The sequence below is a fragment of the Triticum dicoccoides genome, chromosome 7B (genome assembly GCF_002162155.2).
Source record: "Triticum dicoccoides isolate Atlit2015 ecotype Zavitan chromosome 7B, WEW_v2.0, whole genome shotgun sequence".
In the NCBI taxonomy this organism is placed as follows: Eukaryota; Viridiplantae; Streptophyta; class Magnoliopsida; order Poales; family Poaceae; genus Triticum; species Triticum dicoccoides.
The window spans coordinates 530,835,825-530,851,659 of NC_041393.1; the positions used below are offsets into that span (position 1 = coordinate 530,835,825).

General features: G+C 48.1%; 1 protein-coding gene and 1 pseudogene across 1 annotated transcript; both read right to left on the reverse strand.

Annotated features, from left to right (window-relative positions):
* Positions 1-5,035: 5,035 nt before the first annotated feature.
* Positions 5,036-7,596, reverse strand: LOC119336049 (G-type lectin S-receptor-like serine/threonine-protein kinase At2g19130). Its single transcript, XM_037608091.1, has one exon. The coding sequence runs from the start codon at positions 7,520-7,522 to the stop codon at positions 5,054-5,056; it is 2,469 nt and encodes an 822-aa protein (XP_037463988.1). The 5' UTR covers positions 7,523-7,596; the 3' UTR covers positions 5,036-5,053.
* Positions 7,597-13,744: 6,148 nt separating this feature from the next.
* LOC119341114 lies at positions 13,745-15,793 on the reverse strand (annotated as a pseudogene).
* Between the last annotated feature and the right edge of the window lie 42 nt (positions 15,794-15,835).

The window sequence follows — 15,835 nt, forward strand, 5'->3', positions numbered from 1 at the left end:
CGGCTCTTGGGGTTCCGGGGGTGGGGGCCTTGCTGACGGCGGATCCGGGTGCCCCTGTCCAGATCCGGGTGGTGGCGGCGGCAGTCGTGTGGGTGGCGGCGGCGACCTGGCTAAGGTGGTGGCGGGGCGGCCGGCGGTCTGGTTGCTCCTTGCGGGGTGGCGGGGCACCGGGCGTCCATGGCCGAGGGGTGGGCTGCGTCTCCGGCGGCGTGTCGCAGCCGCTGCAAAGTGGCTCGGGGCTGCTCCTCGGGGTCTCGGCGTGGATGTGGGCTGCCGCGGCGTGGTGGTAGCTCCTGGTGGTGGTCTGGATCGTTTCACGGCGGCGGCTGGTCTCCTCCGGCGTCGGCCGTCGGTGAGCGGCCTTTTTGACCTTCGATTCCTCCCCTCGTCGTCCGGGCTCTACCCTCGTCATAGGGCTGGACCGCTCCCGGTTGCGGTCCATTGCTCGTCTCGCGCCCGTGGCTGTGAGACCGAGCTCGTCTCGCGCCCGGCAGCAGGACCGAGCTCGTCTCGCACCCGGCAGCAGGACCAAGCTTGTCTTGCACCCGGTGCAGCAGGACGGGTGATGGAGGCCATTTTTGGGCCGGCCCTTTGGGTCTCGGCGCCGGGGGCCGTCCAGGGGTGTGTAAAGGAGCGACCTTTCCACTCGTCTCTTTGGTTGGGGTAGCAACGGGTCTCGGGTGCGGTGGTGTCAAGGTCTTGGATGCCGGGGCGGCGGCCTTGGTGGTGGTAGCGCGGTGCTCATGGGAAGAGCCCGTGGCTTGGTGCTGCCCGGTGACCATGGCCGTGTGGGCGGCATGGTGGCAGGGGTGTGGCGTTCGGTGGCGGTGAGTGTTTGCTGGGGTGAAAACCTGCTCTATCCTCGGACGGACCGGCGGCGGCGTAGCGCGTTACCTTCTTGAAGGCGTCGTCGCGGCTCTCACCGGTCATCGTGTCGCTCCAGGCGCGATAGCGTCGTAACCTTCTTGGAGGCGCCGCCTTGGAGCTCACGGTTCGTCATATGCGGCTTCATCTCTTCACGGTGGCGTGTTCACGGTGGAGGTCCTCGATTGCTCTTGTAGTGTTAGGGGTGGTGTTGCTGCGCTCAGCGCCTATGTATCCCGCCTTGGGTGTGTGCGTGTGTTGTTGTGGGGTGTGTTTGTACTTGGGCTGTGGTTGATCTGTGCTTTATATATAAAGCGGGGCGAAAGCCTTTTTCGGTAAACAAAATCCCAAGTTTAACCTCCCTTCTTAAGAGCTTTTCTCGGAGTAACATTTGTTGGGTTGTTTGGTTTGATGCCATGGAGGAACTCAAATTGATTTTGGATGGCATCGCATTTTTTTGAGTTTTTTCAAGCCAGTTTGTTCGGCATTGTCGCTTGGCTTTGGGTGGAATGGTTGCATAATGAATACTATATGGCTTTGTGCATTAGTTCGTGTAGAGGCCAAGGTTTATCCTCATTTTCGAAAATAAACAGACCATAGTAAGTGTTTCTTTTTGCGGCGGTAGACCATAGCAAGTTGAAGAACCAATATTAGCAACATGTTGAGAAGAAATAGTATATGTCACTAATATTTTGGCATTCTAAACACTGACAGTTAAGGGTGTCATTGCGTCTCCCCCCGAACCACTGACCAAAGGCGAATGTCTTGTTTCTCCACAAAGATTAATTATGGAGATACTATCAACCTATCATCCCATTATACGCGACAGCTTATTTGTTATGTCCATGCTTGTTTCTTTTTCTTTTCGAAAATATGCTAGATAGAGCAGAGCATGTTTATTTCATGCATTTAGCTAGCCATCAGTCTATCTAACTGAGAATAATTATTTAATGCCTGAGACTTATTGTTAATTGTTAAGTATATCTTGATGGTTAAAGCAGCTATTTAGGAGATATATAGTGTAACAATTGATCTTGCCTAGATCACTCTCTGTGATAGTATGTTATGTTAAAGGCCTGTTTGTTAGAAACTGAACTGTGGCTAGGTCCTAGCCACTTGACCAATTGTGATAGCAGTACCTTGGTTATATTGAATGCGGGCCGATTCCTTATCATGTTGCTGAATGCTGATTGATTCGAGACTGAACTGTGGCTAGGTCCTTAGCCACTTGACCAATTGTTTATACGGGTGCATGCACCCAATGCTGTAGCATGCGATAGAAGAGCATCTACTTAGATAACATCCCGTACGTCTGCACTCTAGCTTGACCAGTCCCAGTCCCAGTCTCAGGACTTGCAATGAAGCGTCGTCCTTGGTGACCCAAACAACTGAACCGAGCAAAAACCACCATTCGAAACAGACGACTGAACCACCTGTTCAGGGACCATCTCAAGCCATTCAAGTCTATCCATTCATCCCATGGTCACCAAGCAAACATACCACATTGCATAGCTACATCTACATGTCTGCTTATCAACCGAACTTACTTGCGAAGTCCCTTACCTCCCCGAGCTAGTGGCGACTGTGTCAGACAGAACCTGAAGTGTCGACAGTAGTGATTCAGTTAGCTGTAGCATTTCAGGAGAATACCGGTTCAGTTAACCAAGGGACCAGATTCGCTGGAGAGTCGATGACGCATCTCAGCCGTAGAATCTTTTTACCGTTGTAACAGTGCTAGCTCAAGTTACTGTTACTAGTTGGTTAAACTTTCGCCTATAACTAGCCGGGTTGTGGCTGGACAGAACCTTATCTTGATGAATTCCCCCAAATTGCCGTGATGGCTAATATACCGGAACCCTAGAGTTCCTCATACCTCATACAAAATTCCCCTAGTTCCTAGAAATCCATAGAAAAATCCTACAAATACTTAGTGGGATCTGAAAAATTGGTAATCAGAGCCTTCGTTCTTCGGCATAAGCGCGTTTCAGGGTGAAAATTTTCGCCCAGATCGACAAATCCCACCCTGTTTCCCACCCTTTTCTTCGACGACGGCGGCATGATTAGGCAGAGTTGGCGGCTGGCTGCGGTCGGGTGGCGCTGGTGGCGGTGAGCATTCGGGCAAAGATCGGCCGAGCGGAAACGGTTGTTCGAGCGCCTTGCTCGATCGGTAAAATTCCGTGTTCTAGCTTTGATCCGTGTGCCAGGGAGGTGCGGATCGCGGAGGCGGCAGGATCTATGGTGAGAATTAGGTTGCTAGATCACCAGCAGTAAAATCCCTTTTCTCTCACTTCAGATCAGGTGATGGGACGTTCCAAGGCAATCGATGACATGGATCTTCAAGATGTTCTGTCCTTGCGGGATGATTTTGGTGTTCTGCAGCATGACAGCGCACAGATGCAGAATCAGATGTCCAAATTACAGGAGGAAGTGCAAGTGATTGGAGCTAAGCAAGGGCAAATCTCTACAACAGTGGGTACAATGGAGCAAGTGGTGTTAGACTTGAGCAAGCAGTTATCAGCGATCAACAATGTTCTGAAGACCTTGGTAAAAATTTCGCAGCCTGACACCCAGCCTGAGAACCCTTCCAGTTCTGCACCTGTCAGATCTCCTACACTGCATAGGGAACAGACACAAGACCAAGCAGTTAGAATAGAACAATTGAAGCAACAGTTAGCAACAGAAAAAGAGAAGTCTAAAGAGAAGTCTAAACAATTGGAAGATATACAATTACAGAATTTACCTCCAATTAGAACCAACAGAGTTACAGTGCCTCCTGGATTTGTTCAACAAAGAAGAAATGACACTGCTAGTGCTGTAGGCACCCCTGTTACTGGTAGACATAATGCACACACTCCTGCATTCAGCCAGTTTTACCAGCAAAACAGAGACAAGCAATTATGGCAAGGATACTATAAGACCTATGAGCAGGATATGCAGGCTCAGTTCATGAAGTCAGTCACAAAAGGACCTCGGCTGAATTTTCCTAGATTTTCTGGAACAAACCCAGTGGGGTGGATAAGGCAATGCAACAAATACTTCCAAATGTCTGGAGCTCCAGAGGAGTACAAAGTATCATTCGCTCAAATGTATGTAGTTGATGAAGCAGATGTGTGGCTCAGGAGATCTGGTCTTCTGAAGAAACAACTCAATTGGAAATAGTTTGGAGAAGAAGTAATTAAAATATTTTCTGACAAAGGCTCTTATGGTTTGACAGAGAAATTTAACTCAGTCAAACAGTTACATCACTCTGTCTCTGAATATACAAAAATCTTTGAAGATCTCATGGCAGATGTGCAGGAAGAAAACCCTGAGTTGGGAGAGCTGTGGTTTGTCAGGTGTTATGTGAATGGCCTAAGAGAGGGGATAAAATTCCAACTTAGACCTTTTAGACCTCAAACACTAACAGATGCTTATTGTATGGCAAAGGACATAGAACCTAATCATCCACACATAGCCACTATCAGTAAGAAACAAAGTGCACCTTTCAATAATTTCTATCAGAAACCAAATTGGACTCCTCAAGCAAAACAGAACACTCCTGTAGTACAACAGCAAATACCTATCAGACAAGCTGAGGTACCAATTAATAATGGACAGAAGATCAGAAAAGTTGGAGAATGTTGGAGGTGTGGAGATAAGTGGATGCATGGACACAAGTGTAAATTAGTTCCCAACATACATTTGCTGCAACAGGATGATGCAGATCAAATTGTCATTGACAATGAAGAAATAGAGCAACATGAGCAACCTGAAAATACAGAAGAAGGGGAACAAGCAATGTTTATTTCTACTCATGCACTTGGACATCAGTTAGCAGTGCCTACTCCCACAGTAATCATATACATTAATGGAAAGAGAGCAGTGGCCTTATTGGATTCTGGTAGCACTTCTTCTTTCATTAACCAAGATTTTGCTATTAAAGCAAATTGTCAGCTGTTACCTGTAAAACAAAGAACAATAGCAGTAGCTGCAGGAGGAAGATTACTATCTGCAGCAGTTGTGCCAAACTGTGAATTTCAACTAGCTAAGTTGAAACTTCACCACAATTTCAGAGTGTTAACACTGCCTAGTCATGATGTCATATTGGGATATGATTGGATGACTGTAGTCAGCCCTGTTTCATTCAATATTCCGAAACATACTTTCAGTTTCACAAAGGAAGGAACTCAGACTGTAACTACTGCAGTTTTCAATAGCCGAGCCCGCGATGCCGACTGAAGGCTGGATGAGGGGGTTCTGACTCAAGAAAAACCAAAAAGATTAGAAGTCGGATTCGGCTGCAAAGAAGACAAAAGAAGAAGAAAGACGACTCATTATCCTGGATACACCAACATGCTACATTGCAAACTCTTTCAACCTCATCCAAGCTGAAGTCACCATATAATTGTGGATCCACCAAGCTCTGCACATCTCCCTCGTGAAGCTTGTTGATGGCTTGCACAGGGAAATAAGTGACATAGTCACTGCTGCTAGTGTGTACCACCGATGCATTCCTTCTTCCTGATATGATTTCCATCAGTACCATGCCAAGACTGTAAACATCGACTTTTGATGTAATAGCAACCCCGCTAAGCCACTCTGGGGCAAGATACCCCATCGTTCCCCTGAATGTAGTTAGAACCCGGCTAAAATCCCTTCCTATGACCGATGCCAGCCCAAAGTCCGCAATTTTCGGGACAAACGCTTCATTTAGGAGTACATTTTCTGGCTTGATATCACAGTGTATGATGCGTTCGTGGCAACTCTGATGCAAGTAGGACAATCCTCTAGCAACTCCGATGGCTATCTGGTATCTGGTGCTCCAGTCGAGGACTGTACCATTGCTCTGGAACAGATGGGAGTCGAGAGAACCATTGCACATGTGTTCATATACAAGTAGCCTCCTATCACCATGATAGCAGAAACCAACCAATTTCACCAGGTTGACGTGTTGGATCAGTCCAAGTGCACCTACCTCTGCCCTGAATTGCTTCTCTCCCTGGCGCGCACCTTCAAGCCTTTTCACTACGACACTAGTCAGGTCACTTAAAGCTCCCTTGAATACAGTACCAAAACCTCCGGCTCCCAGCTTCTCTGTGAAGTTTTTTGTAGCACGGCCCAAGTCGGCGTATCTAAAGGCAACAACACCAACACTACCTTCATTGGTGGCATTTGACGACACACCACACCAGCTGAATCTGTTCCTTGAGATCACTAGTAGCAGCATGAGCATTAGCAACCCAAAACCGATAACGCTTGCAGCAATAACAACTCCGGTTAGTACTGGTTTTCTTTTATCTCTTGTGGAACTTGGGAAATCTCTGGCGGCAAGGCGAATGTACAGAGTATATTCAGAACGTATCTCGATGCCATCATCCTTGTTTACACTGAACAACTCCCCATGCCAAACAGAGCATTTGCTGTCTTGGTAGGAGTAAGCAGTGCAGGAGCAGTTGCTGAGACAGGCCGATTCGCATCCGCCCCGAGTTGCAGGAGCATCCTGTAAGCTACGGGGGCCGTAAGGCAATGTGACACGAGCTACGGGGTGGAACACGTCTGTAGAACTCCTGTTGCCATTGCAATCCAGCGGAGTGCGTCTGGAGCACCCTCCTGCCCGATCACCCATCTCCCAATCCTGAGGTGACGTCCGGGAGAAGCTCTCCATGCACTCGCAGGGCGGCTGCGAGCTGCCGGTGCAGACGGTGAACGGTCCGCAGGTGGCGTATGGGCGGCAGAGATCGATGGGCTGGACATAGATGGTCTGCCATGCCTGGTTGGCCTGCGACCATACGTTCAGCTTGGTCTGACCAGACGTGTCGAGGGAGAGGAATGTGGAGGAGGCCTCGTCCGGTGAGGTGTACATGTAGTACTCCTCCTCGCTGTTGTCGACGTATTCCGGGACGACCAATCCTCTGGTCTGTGGGTTCATCTTCAGCAGCGCTCGGAGTGCTGGCATCTGCATCGGCGACTCGTCGGGCGACCACGACCAGTACACTTGGGAAGGGTAGCCTCGGTGCCCCATCATCACCATCCTGGTGCCATTGGTTTCCAGCCCCACGCTGAAGGAGCCGAGGCCCGGGTCGATCCGGCTCTTCCACGAGATGCCGACGCGGTTCAGGCCGGTGACCTTGTTCCAGCCGATCTTGGCGCCGGGGAGCGCCACGTCGGTTGGGTCGTCGAAGCTCTGCCACAGCACCTGACTTGACGGGCTTTCTATGACGAGGTTTCCACTGGCCAAGAGGATGGCCCTGATGCTGCTAGTGGAGGTGGTGTTGGTTCTATTACTGCTGGTGATGTGGGTGGACCAGACGACGGACTGGGTGGCGTTGTTTAAGACGACAAGGTTGCCATCTTCTGAGATTTGGAGCTGTGTTGCTCTCAGGTCGAGTCCGGCGATCGGCCTCTCCCGGTTGGCGACCCAGACGGGGGTGATGACATTGATCTTATTGAACCAGATGGCAAGGTACCAACCGGGAGAGGTAGATGACTTACTGATGTTCCCGGCGCCGGGCTGGAAGAAGCCAAGCGCGAACTTGCCGTTGCTGGAAACGAGCTTGTCGCCGACGGCCAATGCATGGCCTGGCGCCAGAGTATCGTCTTTTGTGGCTGTGGTAGGAGGAATAGTTTGCACGGAGATGAGGAGGAGGAGGAGGCTGAGGAACACGTGGAGAGTAGCCATGGCTGTTGTGCACGTATGTCTGCTTGCTCGGCCTCGGCTCTGCTATTCAACGAAGGAGGCCTAGGACTACAGGAGAGGCAACGTGAGGGAAGACAAGGCAGGCGAATAGGCGACGCCGCCGCTGCAAGCGGGTCAACTTAACCCAGCTGTTGCCACGACAAATTGTAGAGCACTGGGCTGGGCATGCAATAAAGCACATGCCATGGGAGTTCACTTTGTCCAAACATTCTAGCGAAACATTTCCCCTGGGAAATACAACCTAGAAAGGACACATATCTGTCTTCGTTGCAGAGCACATATATTATCATATTTATACACGAACAAAAATCGTGTAAACTTTTTCAGCCCTTTTTAATACTCAGTTTTCTTAAATACTCCCTTCGTTCCAGAATACTTGTCGTGTTTTTAGTTTAAATTTGAACTAAAACCACGACAAGTATTTTGGAACGGAGGGAGTACAAAACAAAAGAACGAGAATCCAAGTAGGATGTAGCTACCATTGGGAGGGAACCTGAACCACTTGTTGTATACATGTTGTGTTTTCACATTACCTCATTGAACTAGTTGAACCACTTTGCAGAGACCATATATCATCTGGTTTCAAGAGATAAGCGCATGTGGTACACACCACAGCAAGTTGAAGAGCAACATGTGAAGAAGAAACGGTATGTGCATGGCATTCTAAACATTTAACTGTTCAAGGCATCATTACATCCACTCCGAACCGCTGACCTTTGGGGAATGTCTTGTTTCTCCATGAAGATAAGTTATGGAGATAATATCATTTCATTCATGTACTGGCGACGACCTTATTTGTTATGTCCATAGCTGTTTCCTTTTCTTTCTGAAAAACAAGGTAGACACAGCAGAGCAAGATAATTTCATGCAGTTAGCCATTGGTCTATCTGAATGGTGAGCTATTTCAAAAACAATAAACAATGGTAGAGCACACCGTGTCAAATTCTTATCATGTTACTGTTGCCGAATGCTGATTGATTCTTGACAGCACTGGCCACTTGACCACTTGTGCTGGGTGCATGCGCTGTAGCACGCAATACAAGAGCATCTTTGATGCACTGTAACATGTAGTGGGCCTGGCTTGGCCAATCCCAGGACCTGCAATGAAGCTTCGTCGTTGGAAGTTTATTTCCTCGGTCAACAATTGCAAGCCAAACCATCCTATTCGAAAACAGAAAACTGAACCTCATGCTTCAAGGACCATCTCATCTCGCTCAAGTTCATCCATCCCATGGTTACCAGGCAAAAGCTACATGCGGGTTTTTTTTTAGCTACATGCATGCACATAGTTTTTTTAGGGGAACAATACTCACTTTATTGCTCGAATAAAAGGTTTATAGGAATTACATTAATGTTATGTGGATTCAAAAACCACACATGACGACCTTGAGGTAGAGAAAGAGTATGTTTTGCTAAGCTATGAGCCTCCACATGGATCGGCGCCTTCATGAGCAAAAGAGCAAGTAAAAGCTGAAGCTCGTTGGTTGATCTCATGGAGTATAGTTGCATTTGGTCCCCGATCCGTTCGTCAAGTCACTCACCACACCCTTACAATCTGTTGCAAGTTCAATCTTGGTGAGTTGTAAATCCGCTACCAAGGACAGATCCCCTCTCGACAGGCCATCGTCTCCAGAATTTCAGGATCATTCATTGATTCAATCATCACTGCAGAAGAACCCAAGCACACTCCTGATAAGTTGTGTGCAACTGCACTAACTGAACCTCAGCAGCCATGTCTGGATACAACCCCATCCACGTTAATTTTGCTCGTACCTTCCTCCAAGGGATCCACCTGGGACATTGCTGACAGGGGGGCTCCTATATGGCGACCTACGCGCCAGAAAAGAGGGAAGCGTGCATCCCCCGCTCCCGTGCGCTATCATGAGCTGGCCCATAGGCGGGGCAGGAAGACCCTTTATTATTTTCTTTGTTTTTGTTTCTTTTTTCTTTTTTCTGTTTTCAGTTTTTTCCTTTTTCTAAATTAATTAAGCATTTCAAAAAAGTTGCGAATTGTGAAAAAATGTTCGTGAATTCAAAAAAAATATTCATGGTTTAAAAAATGTTCAGGAAATGATAAATGCTCATGGAGTCAAAAAAATCGTGATTTCAAACAAATGTTCTACAACCTTGGAGATGCGGTAGGTGCGGTCGTTCGCGAGAGTTATGGATCTCTCGCTAAATCGTCTGGAGTAATCGGCCAGTCCACTAGCGATTTAAAAAAAAAAAGAGTAACAAAGGGAGCGTGTGATGGATTGAACCGCCATTGGGACCTCCTGGTTGCTTGGTTACATTGATAGCCACTGAGCCAACGTCGAATTCGTGTAAAGTAACTTGGGCGCAACCTACTAGAAGGAAAAGAGCTGGTTTTACACTAGTTTTACTGTTTTTATTTTCTTCTGTTTTCTTCCTGTTATCTTTTCTTTTTTACTTTTCTTAGTTTTCTTATTTTTCTTGTTTTTTTCATTCATTTCCATTTATTTCTTCAGTTTTATTTTTCATTTTATTTTTTATTGTGGTTTTTTATTCATTTCTCTTGATTTTTCATTCTACATTTTTTATATGTCAACAACATTTCTCTAATACACGTTTAATATTTTTTCAATACAAATTTAATAATTTTCTAATACACTGTCAAAAAAAATTCTATACACATGTTTTAAACATTTTTCAAGTGCTTGATTAACATTTTTCAAATACAAAATTAACATTTTTTCAATGCATAGTCAACATTTTTCTTATACACACTTTAAACCTTTTTTTAAATGGTTGATTATAACATTTAAAAAAATGATTATCATTTTTCAAATATGTGGTCAATATTTTATCTATGCACATTTAACATTTTTCAAATGCAAGATTAACATATTTTTGAATGGATGGTCAACATTTTTTCTATACACATTTAATATTTTTCAAACGCTTGATTAACATTTTTGTTATCTTGTTCAACATATTTTCAAATGCTGGATTAACATTTTTATATACAATGATATAAAAATTTATTATTTTTTAATGCATGGTCAACATTGTTTCTATACACATTCAATATTTTCCTAATGATTGGTTAACATTTTTTAAATAATTGTTCAACATTTTTTTCAAATGCTTCATTAATATTTTTATATACATGATCAAAAGATTTCATCATTTTTTATACATAGTCAACCTGTTTTTTATACACATCCAACATTTTTCAAATGCTTGATTAATATTTTTCAAAACATTATCTAAAGTATATTTTTGTAATATATATGTTTATAATATTTGAAAGTGTAAACAAAAGTAAAAATGGAGTTAAAAAATTAAATAAAAACATGAAAAAAGACAGTAAAGAAAACGAGGCAGTGTACTACCACGAACTAGGCCGGCCATATGCTCGCGCGCACTGGGAGTCGCTTCAGCGACCTGGAAGCTCGACTCGATGAACGCAAGACATAGGCACACCCCTCACGAGCGACCTACACGCGGAATAGGAGTAAGGAGTAAGGGGCTATCCGCCTATCCCAAGAAGAAGTGGTAGTTTTTGCCAAACTTATCATGCTGGTTATTTCGAGTTCTCCTTTCTGGATTAGGCAAAGTCACCCCTTCGGTGGACGTTGCAATATAATCCTCCGAGGTTGGTCCTCTAGTCGATGTTCCTCCTTGATCGATGGGTACTTCAAAATTTTATTATACCGTGTTGGAACGTGTGAGGTCTCAACGCCGGTACCCGTTGAGACTCTGTCATGGATACAGTCGCGGTTTCAAATGCGTCCATTGTGTGGTTACAGGATACCAAAATAAATGAAATTTTTAGTAGAAAAAAAATCCATTATTTCTAGTTCACAAGAAACATTAGACATAAAAACAAATACATCCCGATCCATAGACCACCTAGCAACGACCACATACACTGGAGTGAGCCGTAGGTGCGGCCGTCATCGCCCTTCCTCGCCAGAGCAGAACAAAATTTGTTGTAGTAGACAGTCAGGAAGTCGTCGTGTTAAGACCCACATAACCAGCGCACCAGAATAACAACAGTCGTCGATAAAAAGAATCGTAGATCAGAAGGATCCAACCCATAGAAACATGAATGCAGATTGGATCCACGAAGATCCACCTATCTGAACCACGGGTCAAAAATCATCCATATCACCATTGTGTTTGCGTATCTCTAAATACATCTCTCCACATTACTCTCACTTGCAATGTCTTTACTTTCCATTGCCTATACTCTAGACTTGCATGTGTAGGGTGTTATTTGACTTGCTAGGTAAAGCTAAATCAGCCAAGAATTGAAATTGGAAAAATAGTCAATTTATTTTGACAATTAGTCTTTTTCTTATAATACGCACAAGCATGTGTATCGTATATTGATAGGAGAGAGGGCAAGACGCCCGTCTAGAGTTTTACAAAGTCCGACGGCCTCAACCACATGTACGATATAACAATTACTCGCTACTCATCCACAGTGGCGGAGACAGGGGGACCAGCAGGGGCCCTGGCCCCCCCCCCCTAACACTACTGATTTGAGTCTAGTATTAGTGTAAACTTTGATGTTTTTGCTGCTAAAGTGATGTATTTTCATGAACTGGCCCTCTCTAACAAGAATTAACAATACTTGGCCCTCCTCATTCGAATTTCCTGGCTCTACCGCTGCTCACCCATCTAGATAGTTCCGCAAAATGTGGTGACAAATCACCTCTAAACAAGCCGGCCACAACCCAAGACTTGCTCTCCTCCAAGATCCTCTGGAGCACTAAAGTCGTAGAAGTAGAAGGTGTTACTTTGTTGAACACCAGGTCATTGCAATGTTTCCACATAGTCCAGAACACCAACATCATCGAATTGAAATCTTTTCGGGCTATTGCTTGAGGCATGTGGGAGGTGCTTCAAGCAAGAAGCATGTTCGAGACCATAGGCGTCCACTCTGTCGCACCCCAAGCGCCCAAAACCTCGAAGACATACTTTCAATCCTCTCTTTAGACATACCTTCGACCCTACAAAAAGATATAGCCGCCACTTCTGGCATAGTGCTGGTCGGAGAGCCAACCATGCTGACCACCACCCGAGAACCGCTTCCCCAGTATCCATGTCTAGAGACACCGGAAACTGGCCACATCATAGCGCACCAATCACGGTAGGAGGAGCAGATGCACTTCCATCCACTCCTAGCCCGGCAACCACCGGGTTTGGGTTAACGCCTCCATGGTAGGAAGCGCCCACCCGTGTGTCCCCGGCCAGTCCCGATGGACCTGGAGGGACACGAACGAGCGAATGCTGACGGACGTCGCCAAACAAGCCCCAACCATAGCACTCTGGCCTTGTACCAGGTAAGCTCGCACGATGCCACGTTTGTGGCCTTCGGCGTCGATTCGTCCATCGGTGCACTGATTCCACGATCACCACCGCCGCCCATGAGGAGAGGAACCTCACCACCCGCAACCACCACTCAGACCGAGCCCAACCTTACCCACCCTGAGCGGTCGCTCCGACCAGCCTCGGGCCGAGTTCTGGTCCGCCTAAGCGCGAGCCCTCAACCACCGTCCGCACCTTGGGCATAGGATAAGGAAGGGCGCCGCCTACTAGAGCACTCTTGCCAGGTTCACGCTGCCATCACCACAACAGACTCACACCGCCTCCCACCGCCGGCCACCGAGAATCACGTGCCAGCCAGCCACACCGCATCCACCCACCGCTAGTATCGTGCTGCCCGAGTAACACATCCACCAACACCGTCCCACGCACGCCACCTGCAGCAAGCCAGACGCCAGATCCGGGTTGTGCCCATCTGTAGGCGCCGCCACCATGGGCAAGATCCAGCGCTACGATGTCTTCCACGCCCAGGACAGGCTCTTGCGACCCCGACGCGCCGCCTGCCATCGCACCCTCCGCCAGGCCACTCATTCACCACTGAGCAGGAGGACAAGAGGTCCTGGCGGCAGCGGCGAGCAGAGGATAAAGAAGGGAGGTTGCTTCGCCCGGCGCTGGAGCTTCTTATTCCAAAACAAATTTATGCATGAGCATCCAACAGATAACTCAGCGCAGTCTTGGTAAGTCTCAGTCGACTGGGACTTAACGAAGTCTCAGTCGATGCTTTATCCGTGAGATCTTACATTGAGATCCATGCAAAATTTTCTATTTAGTTTTTCTTCTTCGCTCTTTCATGTTATGTCATTTGACTCATCACACCCTACTCAACGTCTTATCATGCACATGGCAAAGAAATGGCAAATGGTGCAATTACCTCTTATACCTCTTCATATCCTCAGTGCTTTATTTACTACAGTCGTGTGAGCAATTCGTAGAGCTCATCAATTTTGGGTAGACGTATACATAGTTAATAATATCTGCGTGTCTATAGCAGAACTGCAGAAGTGAATCATTTGCTTCAGAAAATTCATGCTCGATCGAGTGGTGGATCAGTGGAGGCTTCAGCTCCGTTGTACTGTTGCCGCGGCAGCGGTCTTCTCCCAGACGGCGTAGCCGTTGCCGTGCGCCGACGTTGCGAACCCAGCCAGTATCACCGCCCCGACGTCATATCTGGACCCGATTTTCACCACCACCTTGCCGTCGATCTCGGCAACGTAGGCATCTCCTTCGTGCATGAGTATCTTGAGTGCGCTCGTCGCCGTGATGCCGTTGCGCTTCCTGATCGCCACCAGCGCCGCGATCTCATCCTTGAAACCCCAGGTGAAGAAATGGTCGTAGAACTGCGAATCATCGAGACAACAGATTTTAGTTTCCTGAATGAGTGGTCATGAATCATGGGGTGGGGTGGGTTCCAAAGTTGGTTTGCTTACGATGCATGGTGTGCCGGGGTGGGTGAGGATGTATGCGTAGCCCTGCATGACCTTGTCGGAGGGGAATGGCCACAGGGCCTGCGTGGAGCCCGTGTCGTGGTTGTCGACGAAGGTGACGGCCTTGGCCGGCCACCACCCCATCACGCCGGGGGCCTTCCCCTGCGGGTCGATCAGCCGCCACAGTTCGCCCTCCACGGCGGCGTTCAATATCCCTTTGGTCGTGAAGTCGAACACCATGCCAGCCGATGCCGCGCCGCCCACCTTGTCCACCCAGTTCACCAGATTCTGCCGGTGCGCGTCCTGGTCGTAGTTGGGCTTGCCGTCGCCGCCGCTGGCCATGTTGTCCCACACCTCGGCCACGGCGAGGCTCGGGGACGTGCCGTCGATGTACACCTTGGCCATCTCCGGCGAGTAGCCCCTGGCGAAGTCGAGCCGCCACGCGTCGAAGCCGAGGTCACTCTTGAGCCAGAGGAGCCACTCCTTGAGCTCGCGCTGGACGCGGTCGTTGAGGTGGTCGATGTCGGGCGCAGCGGCGAAGTCGGCGCCGGTGTCGAGGTTAGCGGTGCCGTCGGAGTAGGTGGTGTCGTCGCGGCAGATCATGTGGGGGCCCCAGTCCAGGCGGCCGTCGGAGGTGCCGCCCTCGAAGATGCAGTAGATGCCGCGGCTGTCCTTGTAGTCGGCGCAGCGGTGGTTGATGACGATGTCGGCGATCGTCTGCACGCCCTTGCCGTGGAGCGCGGCGATGAGCGACTTGAGCTCCGCCGCGTTGCCGTACTTGGACGCGTCGATGTCGTACAGCCGACCAGGCATGTAACCTGCACCCGAGTCGATCGTTTTAGTTCGTATACTGTATACTTCTTGACCGTATTTGCACATTTTGTTCGTCGAAAAATAGAGTAGGAAAATAGATGCTTCTGGTTGCTGTCGAAACATCGTGCTCAACGAAATAACTAATTACTGCCAGTTTCTCCACTCCATCGTGCTCAACGAAACATCGCAATCGAACTTAGCATGTTCTCCACTCCACGCTTCTATTTCTTGTAGATGTTGAGATACGGATGAATTTGGTCGGGAGAGAGAGGGACCTTGGTTGGATACGGAGTGCGAGGGAGGCGGCAGCCAGACGTGCGTGACTCCGGCGGCGGCGATGTCGTCGACCTTGCCCATCATCATGTTGTACCACCCGCCGCTCTGCTTCCACGACTCCCAGTTGAACCCCTGCAACAAGATTATGGCATGAACAAACATCCATTATGCTCCCGCAGTTAATTAAGCTCCTTAAATACATGAATCAAAAGGGAACCATGAGCGTGCGTACCTGAAAGAGGACTTGATGGCCGGACGCCAACCCGGCGAGAAGCAGCAGCAGCAGAGAGAAGCAGCACAGGTGGTTGCCATTCTTCCCCATCGCGCGCGCTACCGTCGATCTCACACTGTTCACTGCACTCTTCTTCTCTGGATGAATGATTGGCTAGACTGGTGATTGATGGTTACAAGTGTACTACGTGCTTGG

What these genes read in the sequence shown, in the direction of transcription:
- LOC119336049 (XM_037608091.1), bottom strand. Translation starts at nt 7,522, where the DNA reads ATGGCTACTCTCCACGTGTTCCTCAGCCTCCTCCTCCTCCTCATCTCC.